This window comes from Rhinolophus sinicus, linkage group LG06, assembly GCF_036562045.2.
Source record: "Rhinolophus sinicus isolate RSC01 linkage group LG06, ASM3656204v1, whole genome shotgun sequence".
In the NCBI taxonomy this organism is placed as follows: domain Eukaryota; kingdom Metazoa; phylum Chordata; class Mammalia; order Chiroptera; family Rhinolophidae; genus Rhinolophus; species Rhinolophus sinicus.
Window position 1 is genome coordinate 42007123 of NC_133756.1, and position 27169 is coordinate 42034291.

Below are 27169 nucleotides of genomic sequence, written 5' to 3' on the forward strand. Positions count from 1 at the left end.
TAGCGTGGGCAAAACAGCCCGAACTTGATAAAAGTGGTAGTTAGCAACTGCTCAGCAGCCTGTCTCTCCCTAATCCCTTCCTGAGACTTGTTTGGTGCTAATTAAAGCCCCATCATCTCAGGTCTACAGATTGTTTCTAGTGAGAAAAAGACTTCTTTGGATCTGCCTGTCTGATTCAGAATTCCAGCCCAGGTGTCATCTTTAGTTCCTCCTTTGCTCTGTGCCCCACAGCCGCTAACTAACCCTGTCCCACTCCTCACTCAGCCTGACCCTCTAGCACCTCAGAGAATTGAATGCAGGCATTCACGTGGGGGAACAATGAAAGCAATAGAAGTGGGGAAAGGTCAGAGCTGGACTGTAAATTTAGGGGTGGTCCTAGGAAAACTTTGTTATGACTGTTGGTGACCATCTGGAAGTGCTTCCGACTGCAGAGAAGGCATTGGGGTACACCCACGATGAGCAGAGAACTCGGAAGGAAGAGGAATAGAGGACTTGTCAGAGTCCTTGGAACCTTCCGCTTGCTCCCTTCATCCAGGTCTACCTTCCCCCATCTTAGTTCCTTTTAAAGAAAGATGGTGGGACAAAGGATGACTGACTCCTCTGGGCGATATTTTTCTCCCTGATAAACACATGGACACACAGTTTGTTTTATTCTATTAATAAACCTGATTTTCCATTTTGTGTAGAGAATCTCATCAGGAGTCTATATTCTCATAGCTCCTAACAAAAGTGCTGGAGACAGGCCAGTATGTTCTACAGGTCCCAATGGTTGAAGCTGAGCTGCCATTTTTATCTGTGTTTTACAAGGAATCCGAAAACAGAGGTAAAGGCCAAGTATAATACCTCTTCTTGGTAAGACTCTAGTCAGATGTGACTTTCTGGTCCACATTAACTTTAAATGAGACGAAATCAGAATGGGACCTGGGTTCCTTCCTTTATACCACCAGCCTTATGAAGCCCTGCTTGACAAAGGTGCTGCTTGGGCAGATGGAGACAAGATAGAAGTGTTTCTCACATGCTCTTCTGGCAGTGAGGTGAAAACAGGAAGTTATAGGAAAAACTCTTTGCTTTAAAATATCTTATTAGAGGGACAGACATTTCAATTCCCATAATTTTTTATGTATAAATTCAATTTATACATAAAAGAAGGGAAATACTATTCCACCTAGAGAACTGGATGTGTAAACCACGGTTTAAAGCAGTCCATGTAGAGAACCTGCAATTTAATAAGACTGGGAAAAGGTTAGGCTAACATCCCCTATATTTTTTTCATCCCTGTTTGCTCATTTATACAAGGGTTTCCACAGCAAGCAGACCTCTAATTGTATATACTTTAGTAAAACAGAAATGGAAGTTGCTATAAAGTGAATTCTTAGCTGTAACTAAATTACATACCACGTCCCATCTTTTTTTTTTTTTTTTCCAACTTGCCCATTACTTTCAATGAAAACATGCTTTAGCGGAGAACTGTAAACACTCAGAACATGCCTCAAGTACCAATCTCCCTTCTTCCTGCTGATAAAATGTAGTTATATTTCTATTTTCCAATAGTCTCCTGCTGGAGATCTAAGACATTTCAGAACTTCATTCACAGTTTACCAGTAAAATAAGAATTTCACTTTCAAATCACCATAACCCAGCTTCAATCCCTCTTTTAGCAAATGAATCCATCTTTGTTTCTATTCAATGTAGTCGCCCTCTGTACTCTGTCCTCTTACGCGTCATCGTGAAATAGGAGCTCTGATCAAACAGGAAAACACACACCAATTAGCTGCTCTTCCTATAACACCAGAATCCAATCTTGCCAAAGCAGTTTCTTGCCTACACATCCACATGGGGAAATAAAGTTGAATGCAAGTTGCTTTTATTCTCCTTATGTCTCTGGTTTGACCGAAGAACGAAGGATAGAGACCAAAACAAATCTGTTGCCCAAATGTAGACTCCCCGTAAAGCCACAAATCCTATCTTGATGTTCTAAATGTGTCACTTCAACGGGATTCTAGATTTTCCCCCATCAATTACTAGCATGTTACCATATATGTAGCATAAAAAGATGTGGCAACCTGATTTTGATTTGTGTGTGTGTGTTTTAGTGGTTTTGCTGCAGCTTTTCCCACCATCATTAGTATTAATCACATCATTGTTGGCTGTATCTTGATTCCATGCTCGTGAGTCATAAGTGGCAATTACATAAAATCTGTGCCTATATTTGTACTATCTCTCTTTGTCAGTTTGTTCAGATTTGGTATACCACTCCACGCCCCCCAAAACCTATTTATTACTGTGGAAAGTCATCTGTCTCGGTGTACCCACAAGGCCTAACCCCACAGTTTTGACTCACAGGTGACAAAGGGCTGACTGGATGGAGCGACAACACAGTAAAAGGCTGTAACACAAAGAAGCAGCACAGGCACGCAGGTGGCACTTGGTAGTCAATATTGTGTTTTCTCGAAGCACATCTGACTGAAGATGCCGTTGCAATGCTACTGGATGTAAACACCTTACCAGATACGTCTCGAATGAGCTTATATGAGTATCACATTTTGCTGCTTATATAATTGACATTCTGAAACTAATGCCTATCATGAAGAAGACCCATCTACCTAGTATTTGAAAATAAAGAGAAGAGTTAGGGCCTCCAGGGGCTAGACAGCCTCTTTTTCAACAAAACCAGAAGGATTTGTTATTCATGAATTGGGTATTGTGTGTGTGTGTGTGTGTGTGTGTGTGTGTGTGTGTGTGTGTGTAAGATGCCAAAATGACTTTATTTCCAAAGATTCACATTGGAATCAGGCTTGTTTTGAGCATCACTGAAAACACCCTCCAATCAAACATCCCATTCACCTGGGCTTCCCTGTCCGTGAGAGTCACACGCCACATTCCTGGCAGAGCTGATGACAGTTGCATCAGTGCACCAGAAACGTGTTCACTATCGATGCATTCATGAAACAAAGCGGGGGTTCATTTAAAGTATTTGAGCAAACAGAATAGAAGGCTGTGCATAAGAGTTATGGATAAAAACAGGTCAGACACAAGCGACCTTATCTTATAATAGAGGTGAGATCGGCCCCTTTATAACATGGTGCATTGTTTTATGAATTGACATTAACCCTGATCAAACTCCCAAACCATAATGGTTGGGTACAAGAAAGATCTGATACCATTTAGCCTGAAGGGGGGTGTAAGTCTGATAATTCAACAATAATATTTAAAATTGAGGGAGAGGACTCGGTGGTTTCCTCTTAACGTTACCTGAATATATTCAATAGCTGTTTGACAAGCAATGAGCAGAGTCTGATTAAACAATCCTTTTCTGGAAAGGCTATTGAGCCTGTTTGATATAGCAGCACTTCAGGCAAACATAATAATTGCTGCAATTAGGACCCTGTCTCAGGTGGGCTTCTCTAGAAGTAGAGCCTGCAATGGGGATTCTTTGTAAGTGTGTTATTAGAAGGTACTCTTAGGTGGAGAGAGATACAGGATAGGGCAGGGGTAGGAATTGAGCAAGGATGTGGTCCTGGCTCGTCAGCCTGATGTGGTCAGCCTGGTTTCCAGGGGACTTCTAGGGGACAACTTACACTAGTGTCATCCCAGCTTGAGGGAGGGGCCAGATTACCTGTGAGCCATAGCAGCAGCTGGGGGATGGATGCACTGGCCAGGTGAGAGCAGGACAGTAACAGATCCACTATAGTAGCTAACTCTCTAGGAGCCATGCTGTGTGGTAGGAGATGTGGTTCTCATCCCAACCCTTGCTTCATTAAGGATATGATGACATGGGCATGGGCCCCTCACATGACCTCTCTAACCATCTTTTCCTCAGCTGTAAAATAGAAGAGGGGGACAATAGGGTCGGATTAGATGATCCTTATACTCCCAGCTCCAAAATGCAATAATTTCAACAAGGATAGGGGTTGGGGAGGCTCACTAACGAATAACAGAAGACTTTTTTATTCATGGACAAGAGTTAGTTAATGTAGAGTGTCCCTGAATGACCAGGTGAGAGTGTCTCCTCTCACCTGGAATAACTCTGGACACAAAGACAAATGTGAGAAGACAAGCAGTAAAGTTGACCTGAAGGCATAATTTCTAAAAAAGGATGGCAAGTCTCTGTTTTCCAACAAAGTGCTTTCAAGGCAGATCACCTCAAGGGAGCTTAATGCAACCAGGTAATCTCATTTAACTGAGTCCTGCATCAAAGCGAGTTGAGGCCAGAGGCTGGAGTAAAGCGTGAGCCAGAGACTGTCCCTGACAGACACAACCTCTGTGGAGAGCAATTTAGCAAAATCTATCAATTATAAATACATTTACTCTTTGACCACACAGTCTTCTCTCTGGGAATTTATCCTCCAGGTATATGTGAATGAAATGACATTTATCTACATTTATTCATTATGCTACTTTTTCAAAAATGGTCCAAGATCGGAAACAACTTAATGAACTATTTAAAAACAACAGCAGCAACTATGGGACCTTCGATACAATAGAATACTGTACAACCAAGAACATTCTGTGCTGATATGGAAAGTCCTCCAGGAAATACTGACAAGTGAAAATATAAAGGGGAAGAACAGTATAGATCAGTAGGTAATAATAAACACATGCATGTATAAGTCTGCTTCTTTCTGCGTACAAAATGGAGGTAATAAGATTATATACTTATATTGAAGTGTACCCACGGATAGCTGAAAGTCACATTTTGTGTATTTGGAAAGATACAAAAAAAAAGAAAAAAATTTCTATGAGTGGTTACCTATAAAGAATGAGGAAGTGGGAAAATGGGGTGGATGGAGATTAAGTGAGATTGAAAATTCTCACCAAATGCCTTTTTATAAATGATTTTCTGAATTTCTTCCAATCATTATGGGTTGGTTCTTCTATAAGGAAAACAGAGAAGATGTTTGCTTTGAAAATAAAATGAAAGCTTAAAAGGCAGGCATCAATCAAAGCTGGTCATTCCAACTTCCCTTATTTCGTGCTTTAGTTTTCAGGGATTGGCAAATGACGGCCAGTGGTTAATATGCACAGAGACCAGATGGCTCGCAATGCTGAAAATGTTTAGTGGCTGGCCCTTTACAGACAGTTCGCCAAGTCCAGCTTTAAATTACAGAGTTGTTTGTAAAATAGCTGTGACTGTACCTATCAGTGAGCTTCGGGTACTAAAGGGTTTTGTCCTCTTGAAATCAGCTTTTCTGACCACGGATAGATAGTACATCAAGAAAATGAGGCAGGATATCTTACCGGTTAAGAAGAGCATGAACTCTGGGGACAGACAGCCCAGGTTCGAATCTGGCCTTGTCCCACACTGCTATGTGACCTTGTACAACTTAACTTCTCCAACACTCAATTTCTTCATCTATAAAAGGTGATCATGACAGCACCTCCTTTGCAGAGTTATTTGGAAGCTTAAGTATGTTAGTGTTGGCCAGAAGTTTAACACAATACCTTTAGTATTATCTTCTAATATTTTGATTTTTTTATAAACAGGGTGATGACCAGTTAAATATATTTGGAGAGGACACCACGGGAGGTGAGTTTCCTTTACTGAGCAGACTAGTGTTGTCCTTTTAGTGGCTTTGAGCATGTCTTTTTTATTAAACACCAATAGAAAGATAATAAACTACCAATAGCATGTACTTTTCCCTTAGCCGGGAAACACGGTCACGATGGGAACTCTTTGGATCTCTCCCCTCTTGTTCCATGTAAAGAACCAAAGGTTGCCTAAGAGATGCATTTCCTCACTGCCAAGAGAACATGACCCCTGAGATACTCAGTGAAAACAGGATGCTCTGGTAAAATATGTTTGACAAACACTTAGCACTCAATTGCCTTTGGAAGAGTCACATGTATGATAGCACAGCAAGGCTTCCACAAGTCCTGCATTTACTGAGAGCCAGCTAACTTAATAAAAGATTCTTCAAATTTGTTGGACACAGTCATTTTCCTGGACAGTGGTTACTATTCTGTGGTGTACCATTGGCACGCAATCTAAGAAACACCCAAATTATACTGCTTTGTCATTTTTGTCATGTTAAAAGTCTTGCAAAAATTTAAAAATCCAACCATAATTAGCTACACATGGAACTGAAAATAGATAAAATTATGTGGATTTGAGATTGTCCAAGAAAGATAAGTTTCCTATTGCCCTAAGTAAAATACCTTCTAACATTTTCCCTCTGTAATAAATGTTGTTATAATTATGGTCCATGGAAATATGTTTATATTGACTACGAACACATACAAGTAAGTGATTCGGCTTTCTAAATAATCCCAGCTCGAATCTGCACTGACCCATGAGCATGAGGTGGTAGATAAACTGCCACTTGATGGTAATGGCAATAGCAATATGTGAAATCTCAGTCACCAGATGACATCATGGTGATTCATGGGGACAGGCACGTAAACATGAGCCAAGTGCAAATAATCAGCTCAATCCCCACTGGACAGGGATGGATTGATGGCCTAATAAAGTTTCCTTTTTTCCTGGTTATAAAATTAACACATATTAATAGTGGAAATTTTTTTTGAAGTAGAAAATAAGAGTTATGTAAAACCTTATGACAATATTCTAGTATATTTTATTCCAGTGTGTTGTCTACTCGTATATACCTATTTTTACATCGTTGAGAATACATGTGCATGTACAAATATTATCTCCAATATTTTCTGCATATCATAAGTATGTTCCCATATCATTAAAAACTCTTTATAGGGAGTGACCAGTTAGCTCAGTTGGTTAGAGCGTGATGCTAATAACACCAAGATTGCTGGTTTGATCCCCACACAGGCCACTGTGAGCTGCGCCCTCCCTAAAAAAAACTAAAAAAAAACCTCTATAACCTGAATTTGTAATGACTACATTGCATGAATGTACCATCATTAATTTTAAAAGAATAACTATTTTTTAAAACTGGACTAGAATACAACTATACCAAATCATCATAATGATAGTAACCACAGCCACTTTCCTAGATTGCTAATAGATTAAAAGTTGCTCAGCTTCAGAAAAGTAAACTGGAGTCTAGAGAACGTAAGAGGACCATATGGTCCCATGTGTTAAGGGCACAATGTATTTGCCTTCAATAGAAAGCTCCAGGTAACATAGGATTTTTCCGATCACCATGGGCTACTCTGTAAAGAGACTGTAGCATCTCTTTGATTAAAAAGAACTAAAAAAAAAAATCATCCTTCAGTGTGAAAACCAAATGTTTCCACAGACCCAAAATTCACTTCTTACCTCCGCTTCCAACACTTTCTCCCCTGTCTCCTTCCCTTTCTATTCCCAACCTAATTCTTCATGTTTCTCTCTCTCTCTCTCTCTCTCTCTCTCTCTCTCTCTCTCTCTCTCTCTCTCTCTCTCTCCCCCCCCCCAACCCCCTTGTGAGTTGGGCCTTTCATTCAACTAATAGTGGAGTACTGTAAAAAGGTATCATTGTATATATAAATGAAACACTCCAATTCCACTAAAAAGTATGCTTTATAACTGTCAGAAGAATGACCTAACTTTTGAAAGTACTGATCATCCACATACGATATGAAGTACATAAGTCAGAGTCCTATAAGTCCATTTTAAGTATAAAAATTGCAATTTTGTCACCAAGATGGGAAATGAAAACATTCTTCTCTCTCTCCGGGTAATCACATTTCACTTGTCATTTTAGTCTTTTCACACCCAAAGGATGAGCAAAAGCAGCTTCTTCCTGAACCAGGAAAAGAGCCCAGAGCTCCACCTAGACTAGGAACTCAGGGCTGACTCTATCCAGTCCTGCTCCACTTTCCAGGGCTCTCCCCACTGAGAAGACTGCTCTGGGAATCTTCCCAGCCCAGGATCTGGAATTCATACCCCAAGAGTCCAGGGTTCCAACAAAAAACACCTAATACCTTTGTGAACACTAGTGTCTTTACTTTAAAACTGCATGCACAGTTTTCATGAAGTAAAAAAAAAAAGCACAGTATCCTACATTGTAATATATTAGTCTATTCAATGTTGTCTTGCAGTTTGAAAAGTATCTCCCTTAGCATAGGGGTTAGTAAAGTATTAAAAATTATCTTCAGTTACTCTGTCTGCAGTCACATCTGTCCAGCTGAGGGAAGCATTCAGCCTCAGATGTTGTTTGTTTGTCCAGCATGGTGCTCCAAAAACTTGACTTTGAAGTTAACTCTTATTACCATAGTCCACGACACTCCATACCCACCCACCTCACTGGTTTGGAATCTTCGCCTGGCCTTTGCCTAAGCACATCAAAGAAACCTTTCTGAAAGTTCTTGTTTGTGGACTCAGCCTCCCACCCCCACCGCCACCCCCATGGGTGTTAGATAAGCTGCTTAGAGGACGGACCTGAGCATGGTGAGTATCTGAGTCTCCTAGGCCTACTTCTTAGCTTTCACCATCCTCATTTGCCCCAGTGGCCTCTGGGTTGGAGCAGTACCTCGTCCTAAGTGGCTTCTACCGGTTCTCATTGAACTTCAGAGCTTCCGGACCTCGCCTGCATCTGTGCCCCTAGGCTGCCCCAACACTCTGCCTCCAGGGTGGAAGCCTGATTAACTCCCTTGTGAGGGTGGGTTCAACTCTTGAGCACATGTAAAGTCTAATCTTCATACATAAAGTCCTGTGGGCTTAAAGCAATGGTGAATTACTTGTCTATGCTGCTCGGTGAAGCAGTCTTAGGTAGGACTGCTGTTTCCTCTGTCCTCAGGTCCTCACTCTAAACTGATTTTTTTTTTAGTTTGAGGACCCCCTGCTTCCAGACTCACACAGCAACCACTGGCATTTTCCAAGTCCAGAGACCCTGAGCTCACGGAGCCATTCCCGATTCAAATTTTTCACTGAAGTTATCTCTTTGGGTGACCTCACTCTCACCCAAGATCTCTTAGAATTTTGGATTGCCTTAGGAAGATATCTTAAACCTACAATAATAACATCATAATAGTGGCCAAGGGACAATGAGGACTATTTCCTTGTGTGGCCTATTGACTTATAGGAACCACAGAATCACAAGTATTTGAACCAAAAGAGACATTAGAGATCACTGGGTCCAACACCTTTATTTTGCAGATGGAGAAACTGAGGTCCAAAGTAAGTCATTTGCCTAGGTCAAGTCAGTTGACAACAGGACCAAAATAGAGTTCTTGTCTACCCATCCCCCATGGCTACCTACTACACCCCGTGACAGCTGAAAACCTTTTAGAGCTCCACAAACTCTAGAGCAGGGATGTCCAAACTGCGGCCCGCGAGCCAGCTGTGGCCCATGATCCATTGTTAATTGGCCCGCAGCAAATTCCAAAAATATATTTAGTTTACTTAAATAAACTAGGTGAGGCAATACGTACTTCACCTCAAGTGAGTGGCCCGGCTGTTTGTGTATTTTACTACATATGGCCCTTGGTGAAAAACGTTGAAAAAGTTCGGACACCCCTGCTCTAGAGGACTTCACACTTCGCCAAAATTTCTAATCATTTCTTTGCCTTAAAGCAGCGATTCCCAAAATTTAGTCCTCGCTTGCCACCTTCTTGATTTTCGCATCATCTCTGTGCTACTTATTACACTCTATGTTATTTACTTCATATTTTTCTGTAAATTGACTCACTGTTATTATTTATATACATTTATTTTAAAAAGAAATTTTATATCACTACCTTAAATGTGGAAAATAGCATTGTTTTCTGTAAATAGCAACTATTTTTAAAATATTGTCTTCCAGACTCCCTAGTTATGTCTTAACCCCTCTTTATTAAAAGAGAGATTAGCGAATGTTTACAAATGTGAAATAACTCAAAACTGAGACACTTAGAAACGTCTCTAAATATTTTTTTTTTATTATCTTTCTTTGTGACTCATGCTATTTAATGCCTTACCAGTTTTACTACCTAAAAGTGAAATTGTATGTTAAAATGAAAATATGTTACCTGGCTCTGGGAATAAGGCTGAAATGGTCATCGGTGCCCTTTAATTATGGCCTATTAACACATTTACTCATCTTCAATTTTCTTATTAAAAAAATACAAGATTTTGGGTTTTATATAACATGAGTGAAACACAGTATTTCTTGCTAATAAGTTTTTCTTACTTTAAAGGTGTCATGGAAGATTTGAGGAAGTGTAAAATTATTTTCATAATTGGTGAGTAGCAAACCTCAAATTTTCTAATGTGATTGCTAATAATAACAACTTGGTAGAAAAGAAAAGGCTATTCATTTCTCACCCTGTTTTGAAGTCTTGCCACTTTCTTGGTTAAGATACACACACACACACACACACACACACACACACACACACAGGCTTTCAGATTGCTGCTTTTATTTACACAGTTTTATGTTACTTTAGGTTTTGTATCTTTTCAGCATAGACAAAGCAGGACTCTAAGTAGTCTCTCCCCCCTTTACCACTCAGTTGTGTGGGTTGATATCCCAACTGTCTCCCACATTCAATCATCCACCAGACACTTACTAAGTTTTGGGCCCACGCTGAGCAATGAGCAGGGATCACAGAGCTTCCACTTTAGACGAAGATAAGAACTAATCAAATTATTGTCACAAAATTAGGAGGCATACAAAGAGCTGAAACAGAGAACCTGTTGGTGTGTTTGAGGTAGAAATGGGTAATTATATAGACTGACCAAGGAAGGTTTCCCTATGTAAGTGACATTTAAGCATGGAAGTAAAGGAAGAGATGGGGTGACTGAGGGATTGATGGGAGGTGAGAGAAGGAAGAATTCCAGCCAAGGAGAACATGTCTTAAAGCAGTGACAATCCTTGAGGCCAACGTGAGTTCTATTTCTGACCTGCTTGCCTCTAGGTGACCATAACCTGGGGAACTGGATGGACTCTTGCCACGCTTATTTCACATTCTTTTCAGAAAGTAAAAGTACACTATTTTTCCTCCTTACTAAAGAGAAACTCATCATCCTAATTTCACAGAAAATTGCCCTTTCTACATCAACTTTAATCAGCTTTCTTGGCATCAAGGCCAAGACACAATAAATTATACTTTCTGTTTAGCTTTTATCTTAGGAGCCAAATTAGGAAGAGGGGCAACCCTTTAAACTTGGTGTTCAGGAATCCAAAGAATGAGCCTTTATTGTCGCAGAGATAGCTGCATTTTGAATAATGTGGTCCAAAAATACTTCTACAAATAATATAGCACTTTGTGGTTGTCACTGACTCTAGCAGTAACACTGTTTCAGATTTCCTCATTGTTTAGCACTCACAGTTGAATTTTGATATGTATTTTCAAATGTCGCTTCCTTCTGTTTAGGTATAAGTAAGGCTTTCAGCTCACCTGTTCCTAAGTCCTGTGCCCTTCAGAAGGTCAAACAGCACAATATGAAATCTTTGGCATCAGAAAAGGTTGAGACCCCCAAGGGGTCTCCACAGAACATACTCTGGAAAGTGCTGCTCTAAACAAAAAGTTTTTCTTATAGCCAACCAAACTCTCCTGTATTTCAACATATTGGTCAGTTACTATTCTGGTGAAAAAAGATTTCAGCTTACTGTTTGGGCCATAGAAGGTACAAAATCACTGATAGGAGGGAAAGTAATTGTTCTTCTTCTAGGCTATTTACTGGACTCCGCTTGAACATGAAGGCCTTACTTCTAAATACTTCCTTGACAGATGGTAGAGTGGTATTTTGGGGCTGTAGTATTGCAGGTCAATTTGAGCTTATAAAAATACTCAGGATGCTATAGACACATGCATAGCAGTTTTGAGTAGTTTTAATGAAGAGAGTCAGTTGATTTCAATGAAACAAGTGTGGTTTTTGTCTATATAAGAAGACAACTGGATTTTTCACTTATTAAATTATTGTCTCGGCATCTACCAGAACCACAGTGGAGATGTTGTATTAGCAGAGACTAGGCTAACATCCTCACTGTTAGTCATAAGATAACATTAATATTCCTAAAGCACTCTTTCTATTTCACAGTAACCATCAGTTCCCCTTTGTCCACAAAAAGGGCCAGACTCCTTAGACTGGCCTTCACTGCTCTCTCCTACTGTTTTTCCCATCTCCCACGACACCCCAACTCTTTGCCTCCAGCTCCACCTACATCATTATTATCTCTTGAACTTTTCTGGCATTTGCCAACCTTTTCACTTGAAATGTCTTCTCCCAGAGTTAATCACGCCTCAGGGTCAGGTTTAAGTTAGAACTCGCTGTGAAGTCTTGTCTAATCACCAGCCTTCCTCCTCCATGTCCTTCATCCCTTGTGTCTGCATCCCTCATTTAGGTCCCCGTAAAGACTAGAAAAACAAATATTTGTTGGAATAATGAATTCTTTAGGAAGCAGTGTGGTCAGTTTCCATAACAACCAAACTAGTGATTGGAATTCCTGGAATGGAATTGACAGGCAGGTTGCTGCTGTAGCTGTTTCTGGCAGGATGGTTTTCAGGCTAATTATGAGCCTAATCAAATGCTCCTTACTCCATGTAGCTGCCACCCTCTCACTGAGAACAAGCAATACCCCCTACCCGCGCTCCCCCACCTAAGCTGATGGTATTTCTTGCTCATTTGCAAAATAGTTATAAGTGGTGGTAGATAATAGCATTGTCATCTGAGTAGAAAAAAATTCAGGGAAAGTGGACCAAAGGCAAAGAAAGAGTGGCAAGGACAGACCTAGTTGGCCCTTTGAATGTTGTGTGACTATTACCTCTTGGTTCATGAAGAAGCAGCTCAATAGCTGTTTATGTAGAAGTACCTTCCAAAAGGACATACTAAGAGATCTCACAGAATAGGACCTGGTGATCAAAAGGACTGAAAAGCATCCTAAGGACTTTGGTTGTTCACACACAAGATATAAGAACTGTGCTAATATATAAAACTGAGACTCAGTCATTACTGAAAATGGAAAAATATTTGGAAAAATGTAAAAATACCCTTTAAAGTGCCTCATTATATCCCATTAACAGGATCCCACAGTTTTTCACAACCTTTTCTGGTACATTTCTCTCCTTTTTCCTTTTTTCTTTTTTAATCTCTTGATCATTATCTTGCTCCAATCCAATCTATTTGGCTTCTTTTTCCTTTCTCTGCTTTTAATAGCGTGCCTGTGCCCCAAAATGTAACACAACCTGAATTTCCATTAATTCCTATCCAAAGCCTTGGTAGAAGTGCTTCAATTTGGAAAATCATCTAACTTTATAGGTGAGGCGTGATACTAATGGCATAATAATCAAGACGTCATTCAATGGCTGTAACTTTCATTGTGTCCGGGACACATATGGCCTTGTGTATCTTGGCACTGGTGCTGATAAACTGCTTTTAAATAGTAAGCTTTGGGAGGCACTTGTACAATATTTTTGTATTCTGTGCATTTAACCACTGCACAACTCGTCCTATTTATTTCCTGGAGGAAAATTTGAGAAATAAGAATTTTTACTCAAAGCTTAATATTTCAGTGCCTGTCATTATTTCATTAGAGCTCTATTGTCATTTCATTGTTACCCTATTATTAAAGAACTATTAATAAGTCTAATTTTTAGAGAGTATCTCCTTGCGGCTCAGGTTGAACATTTTTGGTGAAATTGACTCACATATTTGGTTAAATTAAAAATGAATAACAAATCAAATTGCTTTAACTTTATGTAGCTATAATAGAAGCCATTGTCTATTAAATACTTAACAGATGCCAGGCACTATATAAAATGTTTTATAATATTATCTTATTTAATGCTTGTATCTATCCTATGGAGTAGTATCACCATCCGGACTTTCCAAGTAAGACTTTAGAGAGTTAAATAATTCACTAGTAAGTGATGGATCGGGGTTTGAAAGCTTGGATTTTATTATTAGCAACAAATGCTGCCAGTTGTTTTCCTTGAAAGGATGGCTTACTTTATTTCTTTTTAAGAAAATGTCCACCAGAGGAAAAAAAAAAACTGTTCACACCCTTTGATTCAGTAATCCCAGTGTCACAAATCAACCCTAAAGAAATAATCAAAGATGTGGCTAAATGTTTATATATAAAGATATCCCTCTAGTGTAAAGGTTAACAGTGAAATGTAATCTGTAACCCAGAGAGGGGAGCGGTAGGTAAGGCATGGTACCTGTATGTAACAGAATATAGTACAACCATTAAAAATCATGTTTTTGAAGAAATTCATGTTTTGAAGAAATACTGTTGGATAGTCACACCTTGTGTTAGAAAAAAGGAAGAATATAAAACTATATACACATTTTGATGTTCAAGTTTTGTTTCTATAAATGCATATAGAAGAGGGACTGTAAAGAAATACTAATAGCAGTTATCAGTGATAGGAATAGATGATTTTTACTGTCTTTTTCATACATCTCTTTATTTCCTCATTTTCTATGATGAATATGTATATATAATTATATATATATATATATATATATAATTATATATATAATTATAATCTGAATAAAAACCCTTTAAAGGCTCAAAAAAAAAAAGAAAATGTCCACCAGATACTGAAGTCTGAAAAACAATATTTTATCTGTTAGTCAAGTTTTTCAGAAAGTGAAAATGATGTTCATCTAAAAAAGCAACTAGTTAAACAACTCAACAATCATGCTGTGCTTTTCCTCAAGAAAACCATTATACCTGCGTGTGCTGAAGTGCCTTTTGTGTGTGCTTCTCATTTTGTCGCACAGTGTTACAATGAAGTGTGCATAAGAGTTGAAATTACATCAACCTTTTTTACTGCTCATCAAAGGCATTCTTAAGTAACAGTGGCGTTTTACTTCTTTCTTTTTTTTTTTACTGTGAGTTCACGGTGGTAAAGAATACATGACTAGCAGACTGGGATGCTGCTGCCTTGATTTGCACTGCAGTTTTACAGACATTGCCTCTGCACCATCAGTGAAAAGCAAATAGTTGTAATCAAATAGTGTTGTAATCAAAATAGGGCCCCCACCCCAGGGTCTGTGGATCTCACTTTGAGGACTAACACCCGAGGTCTTGGAAGAAAAAGTCCCTCGTGCTTTGGTTTCACTTGTCCTTTCAAAAGCAAATAACCTCACAAATGTGAGGAAGGGATCTGGGGAAAAGGGGTGCATCTACTAAAAGTCCCTGTTTCTCTAGGCTCCTATGGGTCTGGAAAAGTTCTGAATGTTTCTGTGTACCCAATAGTTGCCTGAAAGGAAAGTCTGGGTGCTTGTTAGAACTGAACAAAGAGGATACGTCAGGAGGACAAGCAGGAGACTCCAAAGCAGAGTCTGGAAGGAAGGTGGAAAGGGTACACCTCAAGGGATCCACAGCACTGGGAGAAACCAGCACTGGAGGAAGGGTAAAGAAAACCCTTGAGGTGGGAGAAGAGCCTTGACCTGGAGACTGAACTTTGAACTTGTCTAAATCTGCTTGGGCTGTTATAACGAAATATCATAGGCTGAGTGCCTTATAAACTGTAGAAATTTATTTCTTACAGTTCTGGAAGCTGGGAAGTCTAAGATCAAAGTACTGACAGATTCAGTGACTAGTGAGGGCCCACTTCCTGTTTCATAGACAGCCATGTTTTGCTGTGTCCTCACACGGTGGAAGGGGCGAGGGAGCTCTCTGGGGCCTCTTTTATAAGGACACTATCCCATCCATGAAAGCCCCACCCTCATGGCCTAGCCACCTTCCAAAGGCTCCACCTCCCAATACGATCACATTGGGCTTTAGGATTTAACATATGAATTTTGTAGCTGAAGTGGACTATCAAGGTTTTCAGAAATCATTGGATTGGACTAAGAAACCCTAGGCTAGACTCAGTTGAGTTTCCACTATGAAGTGAAAACAGGCAGCTCATGAGCTAGGCTGGGTTCATATAGAGAAATAAGTTTCCATCTGACTCCAAAGCCTGTGGCCTGCCTTCACTATGAAACATCACCCCTGCTCTAGATACAGACCCGTAATTGTCACAGCTCTTTTCCCCTGAAGGGATGCAGTTAAGGAAGGGCCCCATTGACATTCTCCAAAGCCTACACCCATATTTTCAAAGTCCAGACTATTCAGGATGGGAGAGTAAAGGGAGAGAGATACTGGGCCACTTTCCAAGAGAGCATCAAATGCATTTACAAACCATGGGGTGTTTCTCTTTCTAATGTTGAAGAAATGCAGGCATTTCGTGCTGGCAATGACCCTAAACCTCATTACGAAAAGGTTCTAAGTTATGTTGAACTGGAACAAAACACTTTCTTAATTTAATCAGACCAAATTAATAAACCTTTATCAATGGCTCGCTATGCATAAAGAGCTTTGAGATTCAAAAGACACTAAACAGTCCTTGGAACACTGTATCACATGGCAGAAATGGGCTTTCTTTTCCATGCTTTTTAAATTATTTCTTCAAAGAAAGTAGTGATACTGAGTTCATTGACAATCATCCAGAAGGGCAAATTACTGCTAAAAAGAAAGGAACACAGTCATTGAATTTTGCAGGTGAAGTGACTGGAGACCTCATACTCTCACACTCATTGTCTCCCTACCCATTTGTTGAGATCTTTTTGGAAGCACCATTAACTTACCAACAGAATCACCTAGTGAAGCTTTAGACATGCAGCCTGTTCACTCAGCAAGGGCCACATCTCCAGGCCTGACTCACTGAAAGCCTCTTTTGCTTGTTCTCAGACCCACTAAGAATGATCAGTGGACACTGGCGGATGCTACGGACTCTAGAAGTACACAGCACTGAAGATGAGAGAACAGCCAAAATCTCATGTTTGTAGCTAGGCTCTGTGGCTCCAGTCCCTTAGGTTCTCTGAATTTCTTTTAAAATGGCAAAATAATATTCGTTCTCTGTCCACCCCAAGTTGGAACAGTCAATGAGTTGACATTGCTAACTGCTCTTTTAATTGGAAGCATGAATAACAGAGCCATAGCCCTAAGGAAGGAAGTGAACTGCAAAGGCAATTAAATAAGTCCAAGTTTTCATCTTCTACCCCCAAAATATTGACTTGAATTACCTCATAACAATATTAAAACTAATGTATACTGGTGACTATGTTCCAGATATTGCGCTGTCTTTATACATATTATCTGATTGAACCCTCACACCAGTCATCAGTGCTCCTGTTCTTCTCCATTTTATAGATGAAGAAATGGAGACTCAGAAAAGTTAAGTAACTTTCCCAAGGTTACTCAGTTAATAAGTGACAGAGTTAAGACTCAAACAAAGTTTCTCAGATTTCCAAGCCTATGCTCTAGAAGTGTACGTAGATACGTAGTAAGGAGCCAAAATGTAGGTGAGGTTGTGGGACTACAGAGGGGAGGGAAGGATTTGTCATACTTATTTGAATAAGTGCCTCAATTTTCTGTTTTACTTTGTTCCTGTTTGTACAGCTGTTGATGTCTGAAAACAAAGACAAAATAATAAGACATCAAATGAATATCAATGAGATAGACCTCTGAGTGCCCCAGCCATGTTTCTCCCAATTATGTGAAATTCTGTATTAATTTCAAAACAGGAAATGATTTGAATGCATAAAAATATCTGAACCATTACTGAACCCCTCCCTAACACACATTGATTTCGGCATATTTACACTGCATCTTTTATTAAGAAGACATAGCATGGGAACCGCTTTTATGAGCATTACCAAAACTATTTCAGAGGGCCACAGGCAACAATGAGCAAGTGTTTGCGAATGCGATGCTGGATGCAGCTGAAGGAGCTTGGTGCTTCTGAGATGTTCTTTGTGCTTTGGATGGAGTGTACTGACTACATATTGACCTCAAACAATGGCTTAGTATGGAGATAGAGGAAAAAACAGCCTAGGCCAAGGGATATAAAGACTTTAAGGGTGCTGCTTAAATGTCCCTAACGATAAATAGATGATCTCACCACTATATTAAATTCTTCCATTAAATATATATTCTTTTGGGTGAGTTTCATTAATTCATTTGATACATTTATTGATTTTCTACTATATATCAGCCAAGTTATAGGCCTGAGCATACAAAGATGAAAGGAAGCACTCTGTAATCTCAAAGAGCTCATGTTACAGGGAGAAAGCAAACAAACAGCACAGTTTGGTACTTGCAATGGTAGAGGCCTAGGTGATGGAGAGAAAGACTAAAGAAGGGATATAGGGGTGGAGTGGGGAAGTCAGAGCTGATTCTGGAGAAAGAAAAGAAATTAGCCAAGTGCTAAGTGGGAAGAAAGCTAAATTTCTTGCCATGGCAAGGAGAGAGCAAGCCTCAGAGCTGAGAGGGTGGGAAGCAGTGAGACGCAGAGCTGGAGACAGAGGCAAAGTCCAGGACACGAAAGGCTGACAACACCAGGCTAAGATATATGAACTTCATCCTGTGTCAATGGGGAAATTTCAAGGCTTTTTACTCAGTCATGTGTCATCAGATTTGAATTTCGGAAAGACCACTCTCGTAGCAGTGAGAGGGAGCTTAGGCTGCAGGAGGGAGGCCAGGCAGGAGGTCATCTGGATGGTCATACACAGGAGGAACATGAAACAGTTGAAATGGAAAAGAAGAAATAGATCCAAGAGATTTTAAAAAGTAGAATCAATACACAGTAGGATCCATTTGTGTATACAGGTGAATGTGAAGAATTAGCAAGACTCAGAAGTGGCTAGTTTAAACAACCGAGTAGACAGAGGTGCCACATTCAAGGAGTTAAGGAATGTGGAGAAAAAATGGGTTTTGAGAGATGGATAAAGAATTCAGTTTTAAACATTTTAAGGTTGAGATGTTTATGGAACATCCATGAGGTGATGGCCACTGAACAAGAGGTTTTTGAGATCTAGTACCCAAAATACTAGTTCTGGCTGTAGACCCAGATGTGGAATTCCCCACGGTATCCATGGTAGGGAAGCCACGTATGTGCCAGAGAGCATCCAGTGAGCTTAGGCAGAGTGAGGCTGCAGGACAGCTCAGACCCAGAATCTAATAAATACCTGGGCCAGAGCCAGAGAAGGAGAGAACAGAGCAAAGTGGAATATCGGGAGCAAATGGTGTCGTAGAAGGCAGGGGAGGAGAGAGTTTCCACCTGGGAAAGGTAAATAACATGTAATGAAAATTGTCTGTTGGGTTTGGCAACCAAAGAGTTATTAGTGACTGATGAGAACAGTTCCAGTGGAACAGAAAGGAGTAACGCCAGTGAGTTCGGGGCGACTGGGTACGGAAGTGAGGATGTGTACAGACCACTTTCAAGAAACTTGACTGAGAAAGGAGAGACTTAAGGCAGTTTCTAAAGCAGAAGGAAGGTCAAAAGTGGAATCTTTTTTAAATATGAGAGAATCAAGCACATTTGTATCAAGAGAGTCTAGTTAAGAGCATGAACTCCTCGAGTTCAAATCCCAGCTCCCCAGTGTTCTGGCTGTGTGACCTTGGGCAAATCCGTTGTTCCTCAGTTTTCTCGCCTGTAATGACAGTACCTAGGTCATAGAGTTGATGACCAAGAACACATGTCACAGTGCTCCTGGTAAATATTCAACAAGAATTAGCCATCATTATTACTAGTATATGCTAAATGAAAGGACACAACCAATAAGAGAGGATCCCGCGGAAAGGCAGACAAGGAAAAGATACCTATAAGATGGAGGAGTCATAACAGAGGTGAAGAGGTTGTGTAAAATCCTGTGTCTGTTTCTGGTGTCATTTGTTAAAATTGAACAGTCCCTAAGGGGCTGACCTGTTGTTAAGTGGCGTTTCACCTGGAGCAGCTGTTGTTGGCTGGGATCAGGGCCAGTTGAAGTGATAAAGTATCTCTTAGGCCTTTGGCTTAAACCCACCTATCAGCTGCCATTTCCTCCTGTGACACATTCCTGCATTTGTTTACAACAGCACAACACAGGTTTTCCTGCAGGAGACCATATCTAGCCTTGAGGAATGAAAGAGAATAGCAAGCCAGTGACTCAGGGGACAGTTTTTAGCCTTCCTGAATGTAACATTCCTGAAGTACTTCCCCCGCATTTTGCTCCAAGCTCCATCACCAAGAGTTTCATTTTAGCTGTAAATGAAATATATTTAAACCAATGATTAGGTGGTCAAGGCAATGAAAGATTCTTTCCTCTTGTAAATGAGTACAGTTATTTTGCTTTAAGAAGCGAGGTTCCTGTGACCCAGCTGATATTTTTTTCTCATGTTGTCGGAGAAACTGACTCTAAAGATGTTCCTCATGTCTCTCCTATGCTTCGAGGAACGCCTTCTACCAGATAATCGGCAACATTCTCTCCCATCCACGCCAGCCCAATGACCCCGGGTTAAAGTGGAAGAAACCTATGTAGTCAAATTAACAATATTTTCCTGCTTGCAGTAAGTCTTATAGTAAATTCATGAAAAGCAGACATAGGCAGAGTAGCATGCAGAACAGAGTCTGGTTTTTCCTGGAAGTCCTCAGCTTGGCTGGGTAGAGCTGTTGAGGCAAGATCTGAGGCTGCCCCTCATTCCAACATCTGTTCTTGAGAAAGACAGATTGTTAAGCAGTGCAAAGCACTTAGTAGGCATTCAATATAGGTCTGTAGAGTGAGTGAGTGAATGAATGAATGAATGAATGACTTAATTGGAATGCAAGGTGATGAGAGCTCAGATAAATATACTGAACCCAATTCCCCAAGTTCAGTTATGGTACATAAAGACCCATTCTCAGAAATAAATCTGTTAATCTGTCTTCTACCAATAATTATTTCAGAGTCATAATGATAAGAGCAGAGGTATGAAGTAAAACCATAGGGTTGGGTCATTTTTAAGAACCAGCCATAACTAACAGATGCTTCCTCTGGATCGGTACTGAAAGATTAATATGGAGACTTCATAAGGTTTTCCTGACCCCTTCCCACCAAAAAACAAAAACAATTGTAGCATTTGATAAATTTTGTTGAGGTAGGTAGCACATGGGTTCTATATCAGAATCAAGTTCTAATCTACTATTATGTAGCTGACATAGATGCCAGGAAGCAAAATACCAAACAAATGGCTAGTAAATCATCGCATTGGTGGTACTAATTTTGAGTGTTACCACCCTTCAAAGAAGGGAATATGGACAGGGGTTAATGTGTTGTTAAATTATCATTAAAGATAGAAGAGCAAACAAAGGCTGTATTATGCATCATTACTGCAATAAGTATGGGGCAGAATTTTGTTTAAAAAATTTTAATGTCCCCACCCCTCAAAGAGCTTATGATCTATTTGATGAAGCAAGAATTGATGCTTATGAAAACTTTAGAACCAATACAAGACAGTGTAGGATTAACTGACAAAGAAGCTATTCAGTGAGTGTGAGCAGGGATGAGAGGACAAAGAAAGCACAATGGCTGAATGTCAGGAGCCTCTTCCTGGAGAAGCTGAGAATCAAAGGGACCTCAGAGAATGGATGGGATCCCCTAAGTTCAAGAGAGGGTTGGGGAAAGAAGAGTTCGAGAAGGGAGATTTTAAGTAGAGGACCAGTCTCAGTAGTATGAATATTCTCCTCATGACCCAAGAACAGGAAGGAGGTGGGCCAAATCACAGAAGCCCTGGATGCTGTGGAATGATGTGATAAAAATGATATTGACCAAGGGCCAGTCCAGGGCTGGTGACCAGGCAAGGTAGTACCAAGAGGGAAAAACTTCCCTTTTTTTTCCCATATACATCTCATATTTACCCTTCTAGTTTTACAGGCTGTGCGTGTATGTGTGTTTTAATGCTCTCAGGGAAAATAGAAGTGATTGCACAACTTAGAGAGGTTTGCCTTTGAAGTATCTCAGACCAAACAAAAATAACTGATTAGAGCACTTGTTTTCAAGTCCTCTCCAAAGAAGAAAGAAGCTTGAATTAAAGGGTTACCTCCAACACTGCACAACATCACTGGATGGTATAAAATGAGAGACTGTGCCCACTTTACCCACTCCACTCCGGCAAAAGAAGCACAGAGCTCAGAGAGAGGTCAGTCTAGCTTACTTCCCCAACAAATTTAGGAAATGAATCTTGAGCATCACTGATGAATAATCATCCAACCTTTATTTCAAACTTTAAGGAACAGGGCACTTATTATTTATGAATAATGGAATAACTAATAATAACTAGCCCTATTTGGAGAATGAATCAATGTGGATTTTTTTCAGCTCCAAGTTTTTAAAAAATAATAATGGCTGCTAAGCAAGTAGAAACATCTCTTTCATGTAAAATTCTAGGTGCAAGCAGCCATAGGACTGGTATGATATGCTGTGGTCCCTAACACTCAGATTACGGAACTATTTCATTACTCTTCTATGTGGCTTCTCCAGAGTCACCTCAAGTCCTAAAACAGCTGCTGATGCTCCAGCCATTATGTCCGAAGTCTATTAAACAGGAAAGAGGAAATGAGGGAGAAGAATATCCTTCTTCCCTTTAAGGCTACTTCCTGGATGTTGTATTCACCATTGCTGCCTTTATCCCGTTGGTCACAAGGACACCTTTACCTGCAAAGGAGGCTGGTAGATGTAGTCTATATTCCAAATAGTCATGTGTCCATTTAAAAATCACAAGGTTTAATTTTTTTAGAATGTTTTTAGAATGAAAGAAAAAATAGAAATTGGGTTTCTACAGCAGATTCTAATGTGGGCCTCCTCCCGGCAGCAGGGAAAGTGGGTTTGACTTTTACAAAACAAGCTTTGGTTATTAATCATCCCTGAAAGGATTGAGCTTACCAAAACAATAGACAGAAGATGCTCCTCTGTGGAACTACCACCAATGTCCATGGCAGCAGTAGAAAGTAGAATTAAGCTAGGCCTCCGAGAGGTCTGCAGTCCATTCACAAAGCCAGGACGGTAGCCTGGTAAGTGGGCAGAGGCTGCAGCCCTACTTTTGAAGTGCTTCCTCTGGAGTTGCCCAGCAATGCCTCTTGGGCTACCCACCCAAGCCCCAGTAATGCCACCCCTTCTCTCTCATACCCCACTGTGGTGTCTTTGGACTTGAATGGGAGTTTCCTAGGCTTGAGCCCTATTGGAGGGCATGGACTGCATCTCGTTGGTCTCCCCTTTAGCTGGAGGGTCTCTTTCTATTGAACAGCTACTGTCTTTAGCTAGGTCTCCCTAAGCCTCAGTTAAAACCTGCTCTGCAAAACTTCTGCTATTTAGTTTAGTACTGACCTGCAGAGCAACACAGAGCAAATCAGCTTTCCCTCCGCCATTGTATCCATTCAAATATTTAAAGACATATATAACTTTCCTAGGAGTCATATCTTTATCTGATTAAAAACATCCAGCTTACTCTGTTATTTTATAGACGTAAGCTTCTTGAGAGCAGGGTAGTTATCTTCTCATCTTTATGTCCTCAGTACTGAAATACAGGATTCTCTACATTTACTTGTGGAATGAGTTAATACATACTATTTTTATCTTTTCCCACTGTCTCATGTCTCTCTCAAAATCTGTCCTAAATCAAATTGGCCAGAATTTTTTTTTAATTCAAGGATTTCTTTTCTTTTTACAAAAATAATACATGTTCATTCTAGAAAACAGATATCAACAATAAATCACCCAAAATCTCAAAGCATGAGGGTGAATACTATCAAAATTTTTATTTGTATTCCTCTTAGTTTTTTCTATGTAGATATTTTTTAAATATACATTTTTTTCATCAAAATGAGATCATGAAACTGAAACCTACTTTTTGTACTTCACAAAATATCATGCCTTTCTGAGATTGTAAAACTTAATATTCTATATCATTTTTTAAAGTTTTTTGGTAACAAAACTGAAATAGGAAAACAGAAAAGCACTCAAATCATAAGGGTTTAGCTTAATGAATTTTCACACTAATTGGTTATACCCATCTTACTAACATGCATATCAAGAAATTGAACAAAGCCAACCCCCTTATACATCACCTCTTTTTCACTGCCCCCTGCAAGGAATGCCATAGATATTTTTTAACTTTATATGTATGGAATCATACTGTATGTGTTTATTTGTATCTATATCCTTTCAATAAATTTTAATGACTGCATACTATTCCTTTGTATTACTATATTATAATTTATTCAGTTTATTCCTACTGCAATGCATTTCCCCCAAATTTCTTGCTTTTATTAAAACTACTGTAATGAATATCTGTGTAACCAAAACAGTGATTTTTTTCCCCCTTAGGATAAATTCATTAATGTGAAAACTTTTAAGACTTTGACTTATATTACCAAATTGTCCATCAGAAAGATTGTACCAATTTTATATTCTCATCACAGCATAGGAGACTTCCAGTTTCTGTGGTGTGGCCCAATGCAAAACCCCAGAGGTAATCCAACTAACATCCACCAAAAATGCCCTCACCTGTCTTAAATATCCTCACTTCCTTTTACAATACAAAAATAGACAGCAAGCGGAGAGATCCAAGATGGTGGAGTAGATAAACGCTGTGTCTGCATCCTTTTGTGAACACATTAAAACTACAAGTAAATATAGAACAATCAACCTGGACAACCACCTGAAGTCTAGCTGAACAGAAGTCCTCTAACTAAAAATATGAAAAAGAAGACTTTCCACATCAAGACTGGCAGGAGGGATGGAGACTCAGAACAGGCCCCAAACCTCTGTATGGTGGTTGAGAATCAGGAGGGATAGTTCAGCCACAGAGGTAACACCCGGAGGAGTGAGGGACCCCAGCCCCCCATACCAGGCTCTCCAGCCCAGAGTACTGGTGCCAGGAAGAGGAGCCCCCACCACATCTGGCTGTGAAAAACAGAGGAGATTCATCTGGGTGAGATGGAAGGCGGCAGGAAACCCAGACGTCATCTTAAATGGCCCTCGCACAGATTCACTCGCTCACTCGCAGCAGGCACTCACCTTGTGCTCCAGCGGAGGGACAGTGACTCGAGGGACGTTGGAGACATACGGAAAAACTGAGGTGTGTGGCTTCAGAGGGAAGACTGGGGGACAGTCAGCATTTTCCCTGTGAGGTGTCCTGCTTCTGTGCAGCGGGCAAGCAGGCGCCATCTTTCCTGTGTTGAGCCCGCCCCCACAGGCCAAATCTGAATCTGATTGGCCTGGTGAGCTCCTTTGCTCTGCCCTGCTGATTCAGCTGGGTCCTCATCCCACCCAAATTGTGCACCACTGGAGGCACTTTCTCCACAAGCAACCAGTCCTTTCCCCACTGCACTCTTTCTTTGAAAACTATCAGTCTACAGGCCCCAGGTGGGTAGCAACAGACCTCAGTGGTTTGAGACTTTTGCTGAGTCCCTGCAGGCTCAGCACTGGCACCAAACCAGAGTTTACATTAACCTGGTGACCACAACTTTTCCCAATGTAGTGACTCCCTGAGACCCTGCTTCACCCACTTGCATACCGCTCAAGGCTTTATTGGTAGCTGAAACTTAAGGGAGCCGGCAGGTGGCAGCAGGCCTCCAGGTGTTCTGATTTTTTGTGGAATTATCTCAGGCCTGGTACTGATGGCTGCTGTCCTTGGTTCACAGCGTAGCCTCTTCCACATCCCTCCAAGTTTAGCACAGGCAACGAACAACTGCAGATTGCTTTATAGCTCCTACTAAGTAGCTCCCCTGCCAGTCTCAGGCAGTGGCTGACCTGGGCCTCCAGCAGAGACCTTCCCAAGAGGCGTCAGAACCAACATACTTGGAGGCTGGCTTCAAGACCACAGCACGGCACCGCCCAATTAGCCCCAAAAGTGGCACACACAAAGGGAAATTTCAACAGGCACCAGAGCCCACTGGAGTGAATTTCATCCATGCGGTAAGCCCCCATACACAGCAGCCCATAAGAGCAAACCCCACAGCCAGCCATCCTGAGGGTCGATCCCACCCACTGATGTGCCAATAGCAATCAAGCCTCAATAGGGAGGCATGCACAACCCACACAAGGGACACTCCTGGAGCACCCTGCTCAGGTGACCAGGGAGACTGTGCCACTGGGCCCCACAGGACACCTACTACATAAGACCACCTGGCCAAGACTGGGAGACATAGCAGATCTACTTAATATATAGAAACAAACACAGAGAGGCAGCCAAAATGAGGAAACAAAGACATACATCCCAAATGAAAGAATGAGAAAATTCCAGAAAAAGAACTTTAAAAAGTGGAGGCAATCAACCTAGTAGAGACAGAGTTCAAAGCAATGGTTATAAGGATCCTCAAGGAACTTAGTGAGAACTTCAACAGAGAGATAATAAGCATAAAAAAACGACATGGAAACCATAAAAGAGTGCCAGTCCAAAGCGAAAAATATAATAACTGAAATGAAGAATGCACTAGAAGGAATCACCAGCAGACTAGATGAAGCAGAGGATCAAATCAGTGATTTGGAAGACAAGGTAGCAGAAAACACCCACTTGGAACAGCAAAAAAGAACAAGGAAGCAGAAAAAAAAAATAAGGATAGTTTAAGAGACCTCTGAGACAACATCAAGCGTAACAACATTCCCATCATAGGGGCACCAGAAGGAGAAGCGAGAAAGCAAGAGCTTGAGAACCTATTTGAAGAAATAATGACTGAAAACTTTCCTATCCTGGCGAAGGAAATAGACATACAGGTTCAGGAAGTGCAGAGAGTCCCAAACAGGATGAACCCAAACAGGCCCACACTTAGACACATAATTATAATGGCAAAGTTAAGTTAAAAACAGAGAAAATCATAAAACCAAGAGAAAGGCAACTAGTAACTTATAAGGCGGTTCCCATAAGACTGTCAGCTGATTTCTCATCAGAAACTTTGCAGGCCACCGGGATTGACACAAAATATTCAATGTGATGAAAAGCAAGGATCTACAACCAAAATTACTCTACCCAGCAAGGATGTCATTTAAAATCTAAGGAGAGATAAAGAGATTCCCAGACAAGAAAAAGCTAAAGGAATTCATCATCACCAAACTGGTACTATAAGGAATTTTAAGGGACTTCTTTAAGACAGAAGAAAAAAAAAGTCAAAATTATGAATAATAAAATGACAATAGCTACATATCTATCAACAATTACTTTCAGCGTAAATGGATTACATGAGCCAATCAAAAGACAAAGGAGGGCTGAATGGATAAGAAAGCAAAACCCTTACATATGCTACCTATAAGAGACTCCCTTTAAAAGACACACACAGACTGAAAGTAGAGAGAAGGAAAAAGATATTTCATTAAAATGAAAAGAAAAAAAGATGGGGTAGCAGTACTTATCCCAGACAAAGTAGACTTTAAAACAAAAGCTAAAACAAGAGACAATGAAGGACCCAGTTATCCCACTTCAGGGTATTTATCCAAGGAAACCCAAAATGCTACTTCAAGGGAACCTGTGTATCCATATGTTCACTGCATCATTGTTTAAAATGG

The 27169-nt window shown here is 40.4% G+C and overlaps 1 protein-coding gene across 2 annotated transcripts in view; it reads left to right on the forward strand.

The window, feature by feature from the left end:
* The window catches only part of AK5 (adenylate kinase 5), a 202633-nt gene that overhangs the window by 134705 nt on the left and 40759 nt on the right, over window positions 1-27169 (forward strand). For both annotated transcript variants that reach the window (XM_019743342.2, XM_019743343.2), the window contains exons 9-10: window positions 5485-5527; window positions 10072-10116. In XM_019743342.2, the coding sequence (XP_019598901.2) occupies window positions 5485-5527; window positions 10072-10116 (88 nt within the window). The remainder of the gene's footprint in view (window positions 1-5484; window positions 5528-10071; window positions 10117-27169) is intronic.